Raw genomic sequence first — 15227 nt, 5'->3', positions numbered from 1 at the left:
AATTTCATGCCCAATGGCAGACTGTTGGGGAAGGGATTTTTTGGAAAGAGTGAGAGTTTCACAGTTTCCCTCAAAATCACACCACCTACTCTGTCTGTGCATAGAATAACATACTTCCAGGATCTGTGATTTTTATGGATGTAGAGACTTTCTTCACCAACATAGATCACTGATCCTCTAAAACTCAGTACATTGTTTGGAGAGTTACTGTAGCTGAAAGACGTGTTTCTTTGTGGTTGACCATAGGAATGAGCCCCTCTGACCTTCCTGGGCTGGTCCTCAGATAAGAGATATGTAGCATATGGACAGACCCATACTCCAACTTTTCCAGTTTGCCTTTGGCTGGCATATACTTGGAAGGTTCAGGGCTGCCTCCAGGCCCCAAGGAGACCTCACAGCAAGACTTCACTTGAGGCTCATAATAATGAAATAATTATTTTGTCCAAGCCTATCATTTCATTGATATAGGGAGTTCCTGGTCAGAACTTCCTCCACCAGTACAGACTGGCATTTACTTAGAGTCTGCACAATGAATAGCTATGGCAGAATTCTAAAGCTATTATTTGTCAGAGGTAGGGCTTGAACTAAGGTCTCTATTTTCTACACTATTGTAATAAGGATCAATAAGGCAATGTTTTGATGTTATTGTTCAATGGGGTACGACTCTTTGTGACCCCATTTGGGGTTTTCTCTGAAGTGGTTTGCCGTTTCCTTCTCCAGATGAGGAACTGAAGCAAACAGGGTTAAATGACTTGTCCAGGGTCACATAGCCACTGAGGCTGGATTTGAACTCAGATCTTCATGACTCCAGGCCTGGTGCTCTATCTACTCTGCCACTTAACTGCCAGTGAGCATTTATTAAGAGATACAAATATAATAAACAATCCCTACCCAAAAGGTGTTTACAGGGCAGCTAGGTGGCTCTGTGGTTAGAGCACTGGCCCTGGAGTCAGGAGGACCTGAGTTCAAATCCGGCCTCAGATACTTAATACTTACTTGCTGTGTGACCCTGGGCAAGTCACTTAAACCCAATTGCCTTATGAAAAACAAAACCAAAAAAATACCAAAAGGTGTTTATATTCTAATGGGGAGACAACAGGGATGTACATAAACATATGCAAAGTAAATATAAGGAGAATAAATACACAGGGTAACACCTCACATTGTAAAAAACCACAACAACACTACAGCTACAAAGTTTTTTTATACACATTACTGTATATCCTTGGCTAAAGGAAACAGTAGGGGCAGTTAGGTAGCACAGTGTATGCTCTGGAGTCAGAAGGACCTGAGTTCAAATTCAGAGTCAGACACTTACTAGCTGTGTGATCCTGGACAAGTCACTTAACCAGAATTGCCCCTGACCCCAAAAAAAAGAAAGAAAAAGGAAAAAGTAGGCATGTGGCTGTCCGTTGAGGGTTCAATCAATTAATCAAGAAGCATTTATTAAATACCTACTGTGTGCCAGGAACTAGGGATTCAAAGACAAGAATGTCAGCCCCTGTCACATAGGAGTTTATACTGTATCAGAGGAAACAATGTGTACTCATAAGTAAATACAAAATAAGTATAATGAAATTGTTTTGGTCTTGGAGAGTGGAGGGAAAACCTCACATAGGAAGTGACAGTTGATGAACTTTGGAGGGAGCTGGGGATTTTAAAAGACGGAGGTGATGATGAAGGAGAGTATTCCAGGTATGGGAAAGACTGTGCCAAAGCATGGAGACAGGAGATAGAAGACTGTGTGTGCAGAACAACAGACAGGCCTGTTTATCTAGGATTCCAAATATGTTTGACTAATCAGGTATGTACCAACCATATTTACCAAATGCTTGACTAATCCATACTCTTGGACATTAAATTAGATTACAGATCACAGGGTATTACAGGTAGAGGAACTAAGTAAAGTTCCTTCTAAGGAAATCTTCTAGGCCAATTCCTTTGGCTTATAGATGGAAACTAGAGATTCCCAAAATATAACTCCACCAATGTTCTTTTAGTCCTCTTTCAACCATAATGTTCATTTATTCAAGACAGATAAGGTGCCTACTATGTGTAAGGCACTGGGCTAGGTGCTGATAGAAATACAGAGACAAATAAGAAATAGCTCCTGCCTTCAAGGAGCTAATTGATCTAGTAAGAGTAAAAGTAGTGGACTGAACTGTTCAGAATGAAACAAGCAGAACCAGGAAAACAACATAACCAAAGAGTACAACAATACAAATATAAATAACAACAGCAAACAAAAAACAACAACAAACCCCCCTGGAACTGAACACTGTAAAACACACACACACACACACAACAATAAGTCTGGCCATGGAAGAATTTAGAAAATACATCTATCTAACTCCCTTCTTGGCAGAAGTGGGGGACTATGGGGGTGAAACATAGCATACAATGTAAACACTTGACAGGTTGTTGATTAGTTTTGTTGACTTGCTTTTTTGTTATAAAGGATGGCTTGCTAGGGAGCAGAAGAAAGGGATAAGTTTGTAAATGAATGTGGTGTTTTAAAAAGTATCCCTAAAAATAAGACAAGTTATTTTAGTACTGCTAGTGACTATTCTCTTTGTATAGAGCCTTCCTGGTATCCACAGACAGTAATTCAAAAAGTGAAAGGTCTTATTCTGTTACTTTCTATTTCTTAGTAATGTTTTGAGACTCTTCACCTTGTTTCTTATTTTTGACCCCCAGGGTATAGTGCTGCTCTATGGTGCCTACCTGGCTGGGCTGACAGATCATGTTAGCTCTCCACCAGTGAATCAGTCCTTGACGATCATGGTTGGAGCGAATCTTGTTGTGCTGGTTGCTGGGCTCCTTTTCTTGGTCACCAGATTCTTCCATGACTGGCCCAACCTTGTCTTTGGACTCACAGCTGGAGGTATCTTTGTTTGCACAACAACAATCAACTGCTTCATCTTCATTCCACAGGTGAGTATGGAGGAGAGTGATGAGTTGGTAAGAAGTAATGGTTGTTGTGCTCACTTGTTGGTCTTATATTTCATTGGCTCCTTCCAGGTCCAGCTATTTTTATAGTTGGAAGTAAAGTGAGTGAGAATCAGCCTGAGTGGAAAACTAGCCTTGGGGTCAGGAAGACTTGGATTCTAACTCCATCTATTATTACATGTGCTGGTTCTGTGACCCTGGGCAAGTCATTGACCTCTCAGTGCCCCCAAGAATTTCTCTAAGATTATAACTTGTGGAATATTTGTCAATCTGTTTTGCTGAAGGGGGTGTTCTCATTGGGGCATTGCTACATTGGCAAAATCAAAAGTTTAGACCATCCCCAACCCAAAGAGAAGAGTGGCTGGTATTCAGTGGTACAGCTGGTTCGCTATTGGTCAGTTGACCTTAGAGGGCCACATATTACCTGAGTATTGTCAGGTAAGTGGCAAAATGGAGAGAGCTCTAGGCCTGGAGTTAGGAAGATCTAAATTCACATGTAATCTCAGACACTTACTAACCTTGTGACACTGGTCAAGTCACTTATCCTCTCTTTGCCTCAGTTTCCTCATCTGTAAAATGGGGCTAATAATAGCACCTACCTTCCAAGGTTGTTGTGAGCATCAAATGATATAAAAATTGTAAAAGACAGTATAGTTTGTGGCACATAGTAAGAACTATATAAATGTTAGCCATTATTACTGTTATTGTTATTATTATTGGCCTGGTTCACAAGAACATGTGCTGAATTTAGGGTCAGAGGATTTGGATTCTGAGCTCTGCTCTTCCATATAAATTACCTCTCCTGGCCAGTTGGACCAGATAACCCCTAAGGTCCCAGCTCTGAATCTATGAGCTTTGATCTTTGTTAATGAGGAAGCATGGCAAAGTGGGTATAGGGTTGACTTTAGAATTAGGAAGACCTGAGTCCTAGATCAGCAGTGCCCCAGGCAACTAAAGCTATATGTTATAGAGAGTTGTTGCTCTGCATCTGTGGAAGGAGTTTCTACACTGGAACTTGCCCACACTGATTAGAAACCACATCAGCAGAAGTCAGGGCCACGAGGAAATGGGACATAAGATATATATATTTCAATAGAAAAGATAGAAGAGGCAAGAAAGAGAGACCTGAGCTCTAGAGCATGAAGCACTGTTGGGAAGAGTAGGATTAGGTTGCTGCAGTTTGAGACTGGGACAAATAGGAGAACCACTGATGAAATTCCTGTATCTGCTCTTCAGAGTAATTTTTCGTGGTACCTACAAGCTTAGTGTCATGGAAAAGGAGATCAAATTTTTTTCAGTATCAATTCAATAAAAGTTATGAAGTACCTACTATGTGCCAGGCACTGTGCTAAGCACTACGGATACAAATAAGAAAAAGAAAGCTGACCTCAAGGAGCATATTACAATCTAATGGGGAAAGGAAACACATAAAAGGAAGCTTAAAAGGTAAGAGGAAGAAGAAGGTGCCTGGCTAGGGACATGGTGATGGATTTGAATCCAAGGAGTACAGCTGGTAGGAAATAACTGGGCTGTGACTCCTCTGAGTCTTTTTTAATAGAAAAAGAGGAAGTTTTTTGCTCCACCCTCCAATCAAAGAGACAGAAGCTACTGATGAGGTATGAGTACGAAAGCTGATGCAATCCCTAGGATAATGAGTTTCCTAGTGATGAGCTTGTCCTGGGAGCATGAATGAGGATGATGGGTCAAATCCAAGGAGTGCATCTGGTAAGAAATAGAATACAGAAAGAGAGAGAGAGAGAGAGAGAGAGAGAGAGAGAGAGAGAGAGAGAGAGAGAGAAGATTGGATGAAAGAACCCTAAAATTAATATACCATTTTTCAAATATCCATTTCCATGCTGTTCAACTGTGTCTGTGGATTTTTCCCCCTCTCCAGACCTTTGATTTAATAAGAATATGGAGCTTTCTCCACAAGACAAGATCTGCTAGCAGCCCGTCTGAAACTCTGTAGTCTTAAAAGTTGCCTGGGATACTCAGAAGTTAATTGGTTTATCCAGGTGTCCTAGGAAGGACTTGAACCAGGACTCTATTTACTATACGTCCACTAAGGATAACAAGGTCAAATATCTTCATTTTCTTGACACCTCTTGTAATCCTGATACTTACCACTGAGCATCCTTTTCTAGGGATAGGAAAGCTGGAAGATAGGCTCAGTCAACACTTAGTCAACACAATTCAGATAAACCTAGTACAGACCTGACCACAGTTCCATTGTTATTCACTTCTGGTGCAGTTCTGGTACATGCCATGTACAAGCTTTGGAGCTGTGTGTCCATTACCCTAGTGTGGCACCTGTGAGTAACCACACTCTTCTTAGTGACAATATGAGGGGAGAAAGGCCCAGAACCAAACATCTTAGATACCATAGTTACATTGTTCCTCTAAGCCTCAGCCAGCCTCTCTCCTGCTTTCATGTAGCTCACTCTCACCAGATGTTCTCTCCACCAGATTCTTGGCTTATTCAACCCAGGAGATATCAACTTCTTGGCCCATTTATATAGGGCACCTAAATTCTCTGGCAAAAGTGACCATGATCATGCAGTCAGCTGTCACTTGATGCAGCTATTTCCCAAAGCCCCAGTGAAATTGCCTAATTGCTGCACAGAACATTTCCAACCCTATGAACTGGCAGGATCTTCCCAGTCTTCCTTATCAGTACTCCTTTCCTTCATCCTGGTACCATCTTTCCCCAAAGCACACACACTCCCAGTTCATCTCAGTTGTTGCTGTTATTCAGTTGTGTTCAATGTGACCCCATTTGGGGTTTCCTTGGCAAAGATACTAGAGTGGTTTGCCATTTCCTTCTCCAGCTCATTTGAAAGATGAGGAAACTAAGGCAAACAGGCTTAAGTGATTTGCCCAGGGTTAAGTAAGTGTCTGAAGCCAGATTTGAAACCAGGAAGATGAGTCTTCCTGACTCCAGACCTGGCACTCTATACACTGAATCACCCAGCCTCTCTGAGTTTGGGATATGGTATTTATATTTAACTAAAGAGGAATGAAGCAAAGATGAGTAACTGAAAACTGTCCAGTTTCCCCTATCTAGATTAACTTCTTATCATTCTTTTTTTTTTTTTTTTTGGTTAGGCAATTGGGGTTAAGTGACTTGCCCAGGGTCACACAGCTAGTAAGTGTTAAGTGTCTGAGGCCGGATTTGAACTCAGGTCCTCCTGAATCCAGGGCCGGTGCTCTATCCACTTCTTATCATTCTAAGCTTGCTTTCTAGAGAGTAGTGTAAGGGGCTAAAATTCTAGCTATACTATCTAAAATATCTAATGAGTGGTCGCCAATAAATTATAAGCTTTAGCAAGAGTTAGACTTTTAAGCATTTATTAAGGAGAATAAGAATTTGGTGAAGAGAGAGAGAAAGAGGACTAGATTCAGCTATCTATTTCAGGGAGCCAATGTCTCCAGCTCCTCTCCCCCCCCCCCCCCAGTCCTCCAGAAAAAGAGCAAGAGAGCATTCTTTGTCCCACAAGCCTCCTGTGAAACTGGGAACATCCCATCCACAAGCACACACAGCTCCAAGCTAATTGGCTGGTAGCTTTGATAGACAGTACCCACGAGCAAACGTCACTGCCTGACACCAAGGAAAAGCCACATGGCTTGCCCTCAGACGCCTTCTCCTCGTGGCAGTGCCTTCCTACAGTAATTCTCCAGCAGGTGGTGTCACTCCAGTCATTACAGCAGGGTTATAATAACTGAAAGTCTGGGTTTCAAAGACTCTTCCTATTGAACTGAGCATATTCAGTAAAAGCAAAGAATGCTAAGCTCACTTAAGTTCTTAGTCTATTTCTCATTTTTGCTTTCAAATGATTTTTGGTTGACATAGGCAAGGGGAAAGATCATTGACTATGAAGTCAAACAACCCTTTATGTTCAGATCTCTTACCTACCTATGTGACAATTGAACTCAACAACTCAACACAAATTAATTTCCTGCACTATGTTTTTGGCATTATGGATATAGAGGCAAAAGCCAAAGACAGAAATTAAACTATGTTGCTCTTGCCCTCAGGGAGCAATCCATTTTACTAGGGATTGATGGTGGTGGTGGTGCAGAAGATACAATACACACACAAATAAATAAATCCAATGTAATTCCAGAAATAGAGAGCTGCAAACAACTGGAGGAAATTGGGAAAGGCCATTTGTAGGAGGGGCTGCCAGCTGTTCTTTGTAGGAGGAGAGAAACCTTAGGATGCAGAAATGAAAAGAGGTTACATACTAGACACGGGGAGCAGCTTATAGCCTTGGGCAAAGCACTTTAACTCTTTTAAAAAAAATTATACTTTTTTTGTGGGGCAATAAGGGTTAAGTGACTTGCCCAGGGTCACACAGCTAGTACGTGTCAAGTGTCTGAGGCTGGATTTGAACTCAGGTCTTCTTGAATCCAGGGCCAGCACTTTATCCACTGTGCCACCTAGCTGCCCTGCACCTTAACTCTTGAGACCATGTGTTTTTCTTCTTAATGTGAGGGATTTAAATTAGAACAGGGACTCCCAACCTTGTATATACACAGGGAGTGTAGTGTGTCGGTAAATATTTAACAATTGACTCTCTTTAAAAAATGCATGCATCACACACTTTTAAGTTTAATTTGCATTATTAACATTTTTTCCACCACTTTTTTTTTTTTTAGTGAGGCAATTGGGGTTAAGTGACTTGCCCAGGGTCACACAACTAGTAAGTGTTAAGTGTCTGAGGCTGGATTTGAACTCAGGTCCTCCTGACTCCAGGGCCAGTGCTCTATCCACTGCGCCACCTAGCTGCCCCCCTCCATCACTTTCTTAAATCAACAAAATAATGGACCGGGGGCAGCTAGGTGGCCCAGTGGATAAAGCACTGGCCCTGGATTTAGGAAGACCTGAGTTCAAATTCGGCCTCAGATACTTGACACTTACTAGCTGTATGACCCTGGGCAAGTCACTTAACTCTCTTTAAAAAAGAAAATGGGGGGCAGCTAGATGGCGCAGTGGATAAAGCACCGGCCCTGGATTCAGGAGTACCTGAGTTCAAATTCGGCCTCAGACACTTGACACTTACTAGCTGTGTGACCCTGGGCAAGTCACTTAACCCCCATTGCCCCACAAAACAAACAAACAAACAAACAAACAACAAAAAAAAGAAAATGGACCAAGTGTCAATTTGCAGTTTGTTGATTTTCAATGCATAAATGATCACACTGAAAATTTCACAACTCCTGGATATTATGTATCCCCCAAAGGCTTAACAAGGGGGTATAGAATATTTGGTAAATAATTATATTGCTCTATTGAAATTAATAAGTATCCTAATTTTATTTCTTATGTGTATACATATAGTAAAACTTTATGATTAATTTCCTTTTGTATTGAATAAGATGTATGAAAAGGTTTATTGAAAGAAAGCCAAGGGTTATGGAGATATCAAAACGTTGAAAGCTCTAGGGTTGGACAATCTCTTCAATCTCTTTTAGCTCTAATTCAGTGAAAGCTATCTTTCATTGTCTTAACCAGTACTTTGGTAATTATTAGTAATTAGGTATTAGCTAAGAATTAAACTGTTTATTAAGAAGACCCTGGCTAAGGTAGAATTGTAGGAATATTTGCATTTCAAAAGGAATGTGTGTCAGACAGAGAGTCTGCAGATTGTAAAGGGAAAACTTCTCTCAGTTTCTTAGTCCTCATCAACTGAATTCACTCTGCTACTGGGAGTCCAACACAAGATTTACTGGAACACTCTGATCAGCCCTGCCTCCTTTTGAATAAATGAATAATTAAGACTTGGAGGATCAAGATACCCCCTTCTCCCAGACTTGAGTCATACAGTCATAGATTTCAAGCTGTAAGGGACCTCAGAAAGTCATTGAGTCTAGCAGCGTGCTGGTAAATATTCAACAGCCCACTCTCAAAAAAAAAAAAAGTATACAGCACACACTTTTAAGTTCAATCTGAGTTATTAACATTATCTCTATCACTTTCTTAAGTCTAGACAATTAGCAAAACAATCAATTAAGCCTTGATTTGAAGTTTTTGCCAATTTCTGAGGTGTAGCTAATCAGACGCAGTATTCCCACCCCTCTTCCTTGTATGGGCATAACTCAGGAGTGGACCTTATACTTCCTTATATGGACACAACTCTGGATCGGACCTTATTGAGACCAGGGCTCCTTGAACCATGTGACCTTGCTACCTGAGGGGGAGGAGGGGATCTGAGACCTTTATCCTACAAACAGGTCAGGGGGAGTATGACTGACTGTTATATCCACATTGAGAGGAGACAACTACCCATTTCTCACAATGAGTCTGTTTGAGCTGGCCCCAAGCATGCCTCTTATTTTATAGATGAGGAAATTGGGGCCCTGAGAGGTGAGGTGACCTGTCCAGGGTCACACGACTGATAAGTATCTGAGGCAGGAGTTGAGAAACTTCCTTTGGAAATGTAAAGATGCTACTCCCTTGATACAGTTAATCATGGAACTGCTTTTGATATGTGTATAATCACGGCATCATGGGGGCAGCTAGGTGGCGCAGTGGATAGAGCACCGGCCCTGGAGTCAGGAGTACCTGAGTTCAAATCCGGCTTCAGACACTTAACATTTACTAGCTGTGTGACCCTGGGCAAGTCACTTAACCCCAATTGCCTCACTAAAAAAAATAAAAATAAAATAATCACTGCATCACTGCCCCACATTCTGGGGCACACGTGGATGGATGTAAAAGGATAAAGAAATAGTTCAGAAGGGGTTGTCAAGGATGTAGCCATCGATGAATGTGTGACCCTCAAAAATCACAACCCTTCTCTTGTATATGTACTGTTCCTTAAGACCTCTAGAAGGTTGAATAAGGACATTCTCCAGGGCCATATATAATCCCAGGTGACACCAACACAGAAAGGTCTTCCTAGAGCCTAGACATTCCAGAGAAACCCTGCTTTACACAGACATCTTGCCTAACTCTCTCAGCTCCCTGATAGCAGCTCTGTAATCAGAGGAACAGAATAGGTTTCCAGAAGCCTCTATCTTTGATATGTGGTTATGGGCAGCATCCCTCTGCAGCATTCCCAAATTGTTGTTCAGTCATTTTCACCTGTATCTGACTCTTTCTGACCCTATTTTGGATTTTCCTGGAAAAGATACTAGAGTGGTTTGCCATTTCCTTCTCCAGCTCATTTGACAGATGAGGAAACTGAGGCAAACAGGGTTAAGTGACTTGCCCAGGGTCACACAGCTAATAAGTGTCTGAGGCCAGATTTGAACTCAGGAAGATGAGTCTTCCTGACTACGGGCCTGGTACTCTATCCACTGTACCACCTAGCTGCCCCATTCCCAAATTAGAGCTTTCTAGAAGTTATTTGTCTTTCCTTCTCAAAGAGGACCAATGACATCAGGTAGGTGAGGTCTTGACTTGAAAGTGAATTGGATTTAAGTGAGGCAGAGCTGTGCTAAGTAATCAGCTCATTCTTTCCTCCAGAGTCATCAGAGTTCAGTGCCAAGACATAGGTCAGGACAACTGGAAATAGCACCCTGGATACAATAGGACACCTTTGTCTTTTTAAACTAAGGTCTTTCCCGGGTCTCGGTTTGTCTGAGGCAACCCATTCAGTGATTAAAGACTAGGTAAGAATTGAGGAAAAAAAGAAAAAGAAAAAAAGAATTGAGGCCAAAGATGGCCTAGTTTGTCTTCGTAAAAAAATCAGTCTGGGAGAGGAAGACCTTCAGAGTTTCTGACCAGAATATTTAAACAGTGATTAGTTGCTGGACCAAAGCTTGCTTTCTTTCTTTCTTTCTTTCTTTCTTTCTTTCTTTCTTTCTTTCTTTCTTTCTTTCTTTCTTTCCTTCTTTCTTATGATAATGATGATAATGATGTAACAAAAGCTAGCATTTATATAGCATTTTAAGATTTGCAAAGTACTTTACAAATTTTCTCTTATTTGTTCCTCACATCAACCCTGGGACATAGGTCCTATTATGATCTCCAATTTATAGAAACCTAAGCTTAAAGAGATTGTGACTAACCCAGCTATGGACACACAGCTAGTAAATGTCTGAGGTATGATTTGAACCAAGTTCTACTATAACTCCAAATGTTGTTGAATCTACTATATCAAACTGCCTTTCCTTTGAAGGGCTTCAGGCTGCCTTGAGGTTACATCTGAGAGTAATACCATTTTTCTTTTTTTTTTTCTTTTTTTTTTTGTGGGGCAATGAGGGTTAAGTGACTTGCAGAGGGTCACACAGCTAGTAAATGTCAAGTGTCTGAGGCTGGATTTGAACTCAGGTTCTAAAGTTATACATAATTTGCTTTTTGTTTATGTGTGGCTCTCACTGGTATAGCATTGACTTTTGATTGAATGGAACCTTCTCCTGTGGACAATGAATTATGGTTACTGAGGAGAAGGTAGATGTCACCTAGTGTTAGCTTTGAAATAATTATTCCAGGCAAATGGGAAAACTTCAACAAAATTTCAGAGAAAGGAAGACTATATGTGGGATCAGAGAAATGATTCCTTTTTTGTGATCCTCCCTGGAATTGTGTGGTGCAGTGAAAAGAATATTATCTCTGGGTTCCAAGGAGCTGTGTTCAATCCCTGCCTCTAATTCTTACCACCCATGTGACCTTGGGCAAGCCACCTAATAACCTCCTTGTTCCCCAGTTTGCTCATTTGTAAAATGAGGGGGTTAGACCAGATGGCCTCTGAGGTCCCTTCCAGCTCTCAAGCTATGATCTTGTAACAGATGGTGGATGTGATTGGGTAATATTGGAAGAATCTGTTAGGAAAGAGCCATGGCTTTTGGGGACCAATCCAGGCAACCATTAGTAAGCCCTGAAGGGCTCAATGAAACCAGATGATGCTGTTGAAGAGGCATCCATGCCAAACAAGTGAATTTTAGAACTGAATGTTCGTGGCAAGTTTTTAAGGAATGTAAAGATAGCTATTGTCAATTATCACCGTAATCAATCACTGGTAATTGGTGTTTGTTTTGGTGAGCCCTGTAAGGTCCCCATTTCAGTATCCGGGACTGATGCGTCAATGTCACATACTAACGGATGTGTGTGTGTCATCTCCGGCCAATTTGGGAGGGAGAGAAGGACAAATGGGGTTGCCTTAGGGCCCCCAGAGTAGGAGTTCTTCACCTGGGGTCTGTGAACCTTTTTTTTTTTTTGGTGAGGCAATTGGGGTTAAGTGACTCGCCCAGGGTCACACAGCTAGTAAGTGTCAAATGTCTGATGCCGGATTTGAATTCAGGTACTCCTGAATCCAGGGCCGGTGCTCTATCCACTGCACCATCTAGCTGCCCCTGGGTCTGTGAACTTTAAAAAAACAACATTCTGATAACTGTTTTTCAATACAATTGGTTTCCTTTGCAGTCCTATGGATTTTATTTGATATTTAAAAACCATATTCTGAGAAGGGGTTCATAGGTTTCCTCAGAGTATCATATGGGTCCATGGCACAAATGAGGTTAAAAGCCCTTGACCTATCTTATAACACTCCTATGTATCCCATATACCTCAGTCTTCCCAATAAATTCTAGGAACATTCAGGCATTGGATGTTCCCAGGGTCATGGGTAGAGGAAGATGACAAAAACAAAAGTGGCTCCTCAGGTCCATGGACTCACTTGACATTTCCTTCAGTGGGCATCCACCAGGTGGCAACAGTGCCCCTCAAGTCCCAGCCTAGGTATGTGACTTTCTGCAGATTCCCCCAGTGCAATAACACCTCCACCTCTGCCTTTTATAATCCCTACTTCCCAACAAAGCTCAGTTCAAAGTGCCTCCTCCCACATGAGACTTTGTCTTGTGCCCCCCAGCTGCTAATGTCCCCCTCAAAAACTATTTTGCATTTACCATATATTTACCCACTTATGTATGTGCTTATTGTTTCCCTTAATAAAACATCAGCTCCTTAAAGAGAGGACCTGATTCATTTTTCACATTATATTCCACCATCTAGCACAATGCTGGGCATTTAAAAGTGCTTAATAAATGTGTGCTTATTTATTGATGAATTACACTAATTAGACTTCCATTTCATCAGAATATTCCTCCAGATTTGCTTCTCTGGGGATATTTTCCCTTTGTAGTCAACAACCAGTATAAAGATAATTGACTGGTATTTGTTGACTTTTCTCTGTCAGTTAGCCAATCAGTCAACAAGCATTTATTAAGCACCCACTATGTGCAATGGACTGGGGAATAAAGGCAAAAATATAGTCCCTGAGCTGTACCTAAATTCATCAGACAAAGAGTGTTTTCAGAAGAACTAAGCACACTGTTGTTGCTTAGTAGAATGTGAAATAAGGAGAACTGTACACAGATAAGAATTATTTCACAGTGGACATATTCTGAAATTTGGAATATGCTTCCAACTCTGGAAAAACTCTACATGCATTGTAAATGGCATAACACGTCACTTCAGATTTTTTTTCATTCTGATTTGGTGGGTGACTAATGAGAGGGATCATCAGTTCAGAGTAAAAAAGAACCTTAGGACCCATCTAATCCAATCCCCTCATTATACAAATGTAGAAATTGAGCCCCAGGGATGATAAATGACCCACCCAACATCATAAGATAAGGTTTTTGTCCTCTGCCTTCTTTTCCTAAATGACTGGAATCTTCTGTCATTTTGGTGAGAAACAGGCATAACAGATGTTCTTCACATAAAGTCTTCCTTTAATAATTCAAGGGATCTATGTTATCATTAGTTTGGGTAATCCATCCACTGACCCAGATTGCAACCCCTTCATACCTTAATAGACAGGAGTTGTGAGTTGCTATCACCTAGTAACCAAGCATTTTTAGTGATGAGCCTCTCCAAATTTAGCTGACCTGGTCCTGGGATAGCAATAGTAGACATACATCCTTGTTGCCAGACTATTACTTGAAACTCTTCCAGCTTGGTAGGAACCGTTAGAATTTGTACTCTGCTGACATACTCTTCAAGAATCCTGGGTCATTTCCATACTGTGATGAGTGACTGAATTAGGACTAAGTGTAAACACACCTATCTTTGAACTGAAAAAAAATACATGTCCTTACTTTGTCAGAACATACGCTAAAATTGAAATGATACAGGGGTTTGCATGCCCACTTCACATATTATTTTATTATAATATTTTGTATTTCCAGTAGAGTACATGTCTCCAGTAGAGTTCACAAGAAAGCATTTCACTTTTTTTTTTTTCCATGGGGCAATGGGGGTTAAGTGACTTGCCCAGAGTCACACAGCTAGTAAGTGTCAAGTGTCTGAAGCCTGATTTGAACTCAGGTCCTCCTGAATCCAGGGCTGGTGCTTTATCCACTGCGCCACCTAGCTGCCCCCATTCCATATTTTTAAAAATACTTGATATTATCAAGTATTCGCTTTTCAGTAATTGTGAAGGGAAGAAAATACTTTTGGACTTATACATAGTTATAGTGATTATAGGTGCCAGTAGGAGAAGGCATATTGACTTTTGCTTTAGCCCAGTCTGTCCTCTGATTGCCCTAGTAAAAATAAACAGAATAGTGTGGGCTTGTGTGCCATGGTTTTGAATGGATACTGACACACCAAATGCCTCAAAATGAGAATGGTTCTCTGGGAGCCCATGTGTTATGTTTCTCTGATTGCATTTGTGTTTATATAAGAGAGAATGTGCGCGCGTGCGCGCACACACACACGTATACACATGCACTAGTGTCTGCGTGTGTAATTTAATAAATAGTCTGTGTTTTTTTTTCCCCTTCCTTACCCAACAGCTGAAGCAGTGGAAGCCATTTGACGAAGAAAACCAAACAGTTGGCCACATGGCAAAATACTTCAGCAGCCCCAGCAAAAGCTTCCATACCCCATATAGTGAGGAACAGATCTACCATCTAATTGGGGAGAAGAACTCCATGAAAAAACTTCTGACAGAGGTAGGCTATGTACACCCACTGGGCAGCTGAATCAGGACAAAAAGCAACCTCAAACACTTCAGTCTCCTGATGCATCAGTGGCTACACTGCTGTGTGGTCTCTGTCTTCCTTTTCTTAATTATTCTTCCCTTTTCCTTGGTTTCTACAAGAAATCAACACCAGAGATATAGCGACTCAAAGAGATGTGGGTTGTTTTGGGGGGTTTTAAATCACTGGCTTCATCAAGAGTAATGACAAGGGGCAGCGAGGTGGTGCAGTGGATAGAGCACCAGCCCTGGATTCAGGAGGACCTGAGTTCAAATCTGGCCTCAGCCACTTGACAGCTTACTAGCTGTGTGACCCTGGGCAAGTCACAACCCCAATTGCCTCACCAA

The 15227-nt window shown here is 41.3% G+C and overlaps 1 protein-coding gene across 1 annotated transcript in view; it reads left to right on the top strand.

Moving 5' to 3' along the window:
* GPR156 (G protein-coupled receptor 156) overlaps positions 1-15227 on the top strand; it is a 120159-nt gene that overhangs the window by 91290 nt on the left and 13642 nt on the right. The window contains exons 8-9 of the mRNA XM_043996117.1: positions 2698-2934; positions 14695-14853. Coding sequence (XP_043852052.1) covers positions 2698-2934; positions 14695-14853 — 396 coding nt within the window. The remainder of the gene's footprint in view (positions 1-2697; positions 2935-14694; positions 14854-15227) is intronic.

The sequence above is a fragment of the Dromiciops gliroides genome, chromosome 3 (assembly GCF_019393635.1).
Source record: "Dromiciops gliroides isolate mDroGli1 chromosome 3, mDroGli1.pri, whole genome shotgun sequence".
Lineage (NCBI taxonomy): Eukaryota > Metazoa > Chordata > Mammalia > Microbiotheria > Microbiotheriidae > Dromiciops > Dromiciops gliroides.
This window is presented reverse-complemented; position numbering and strand designations above follow the sequence as displayed.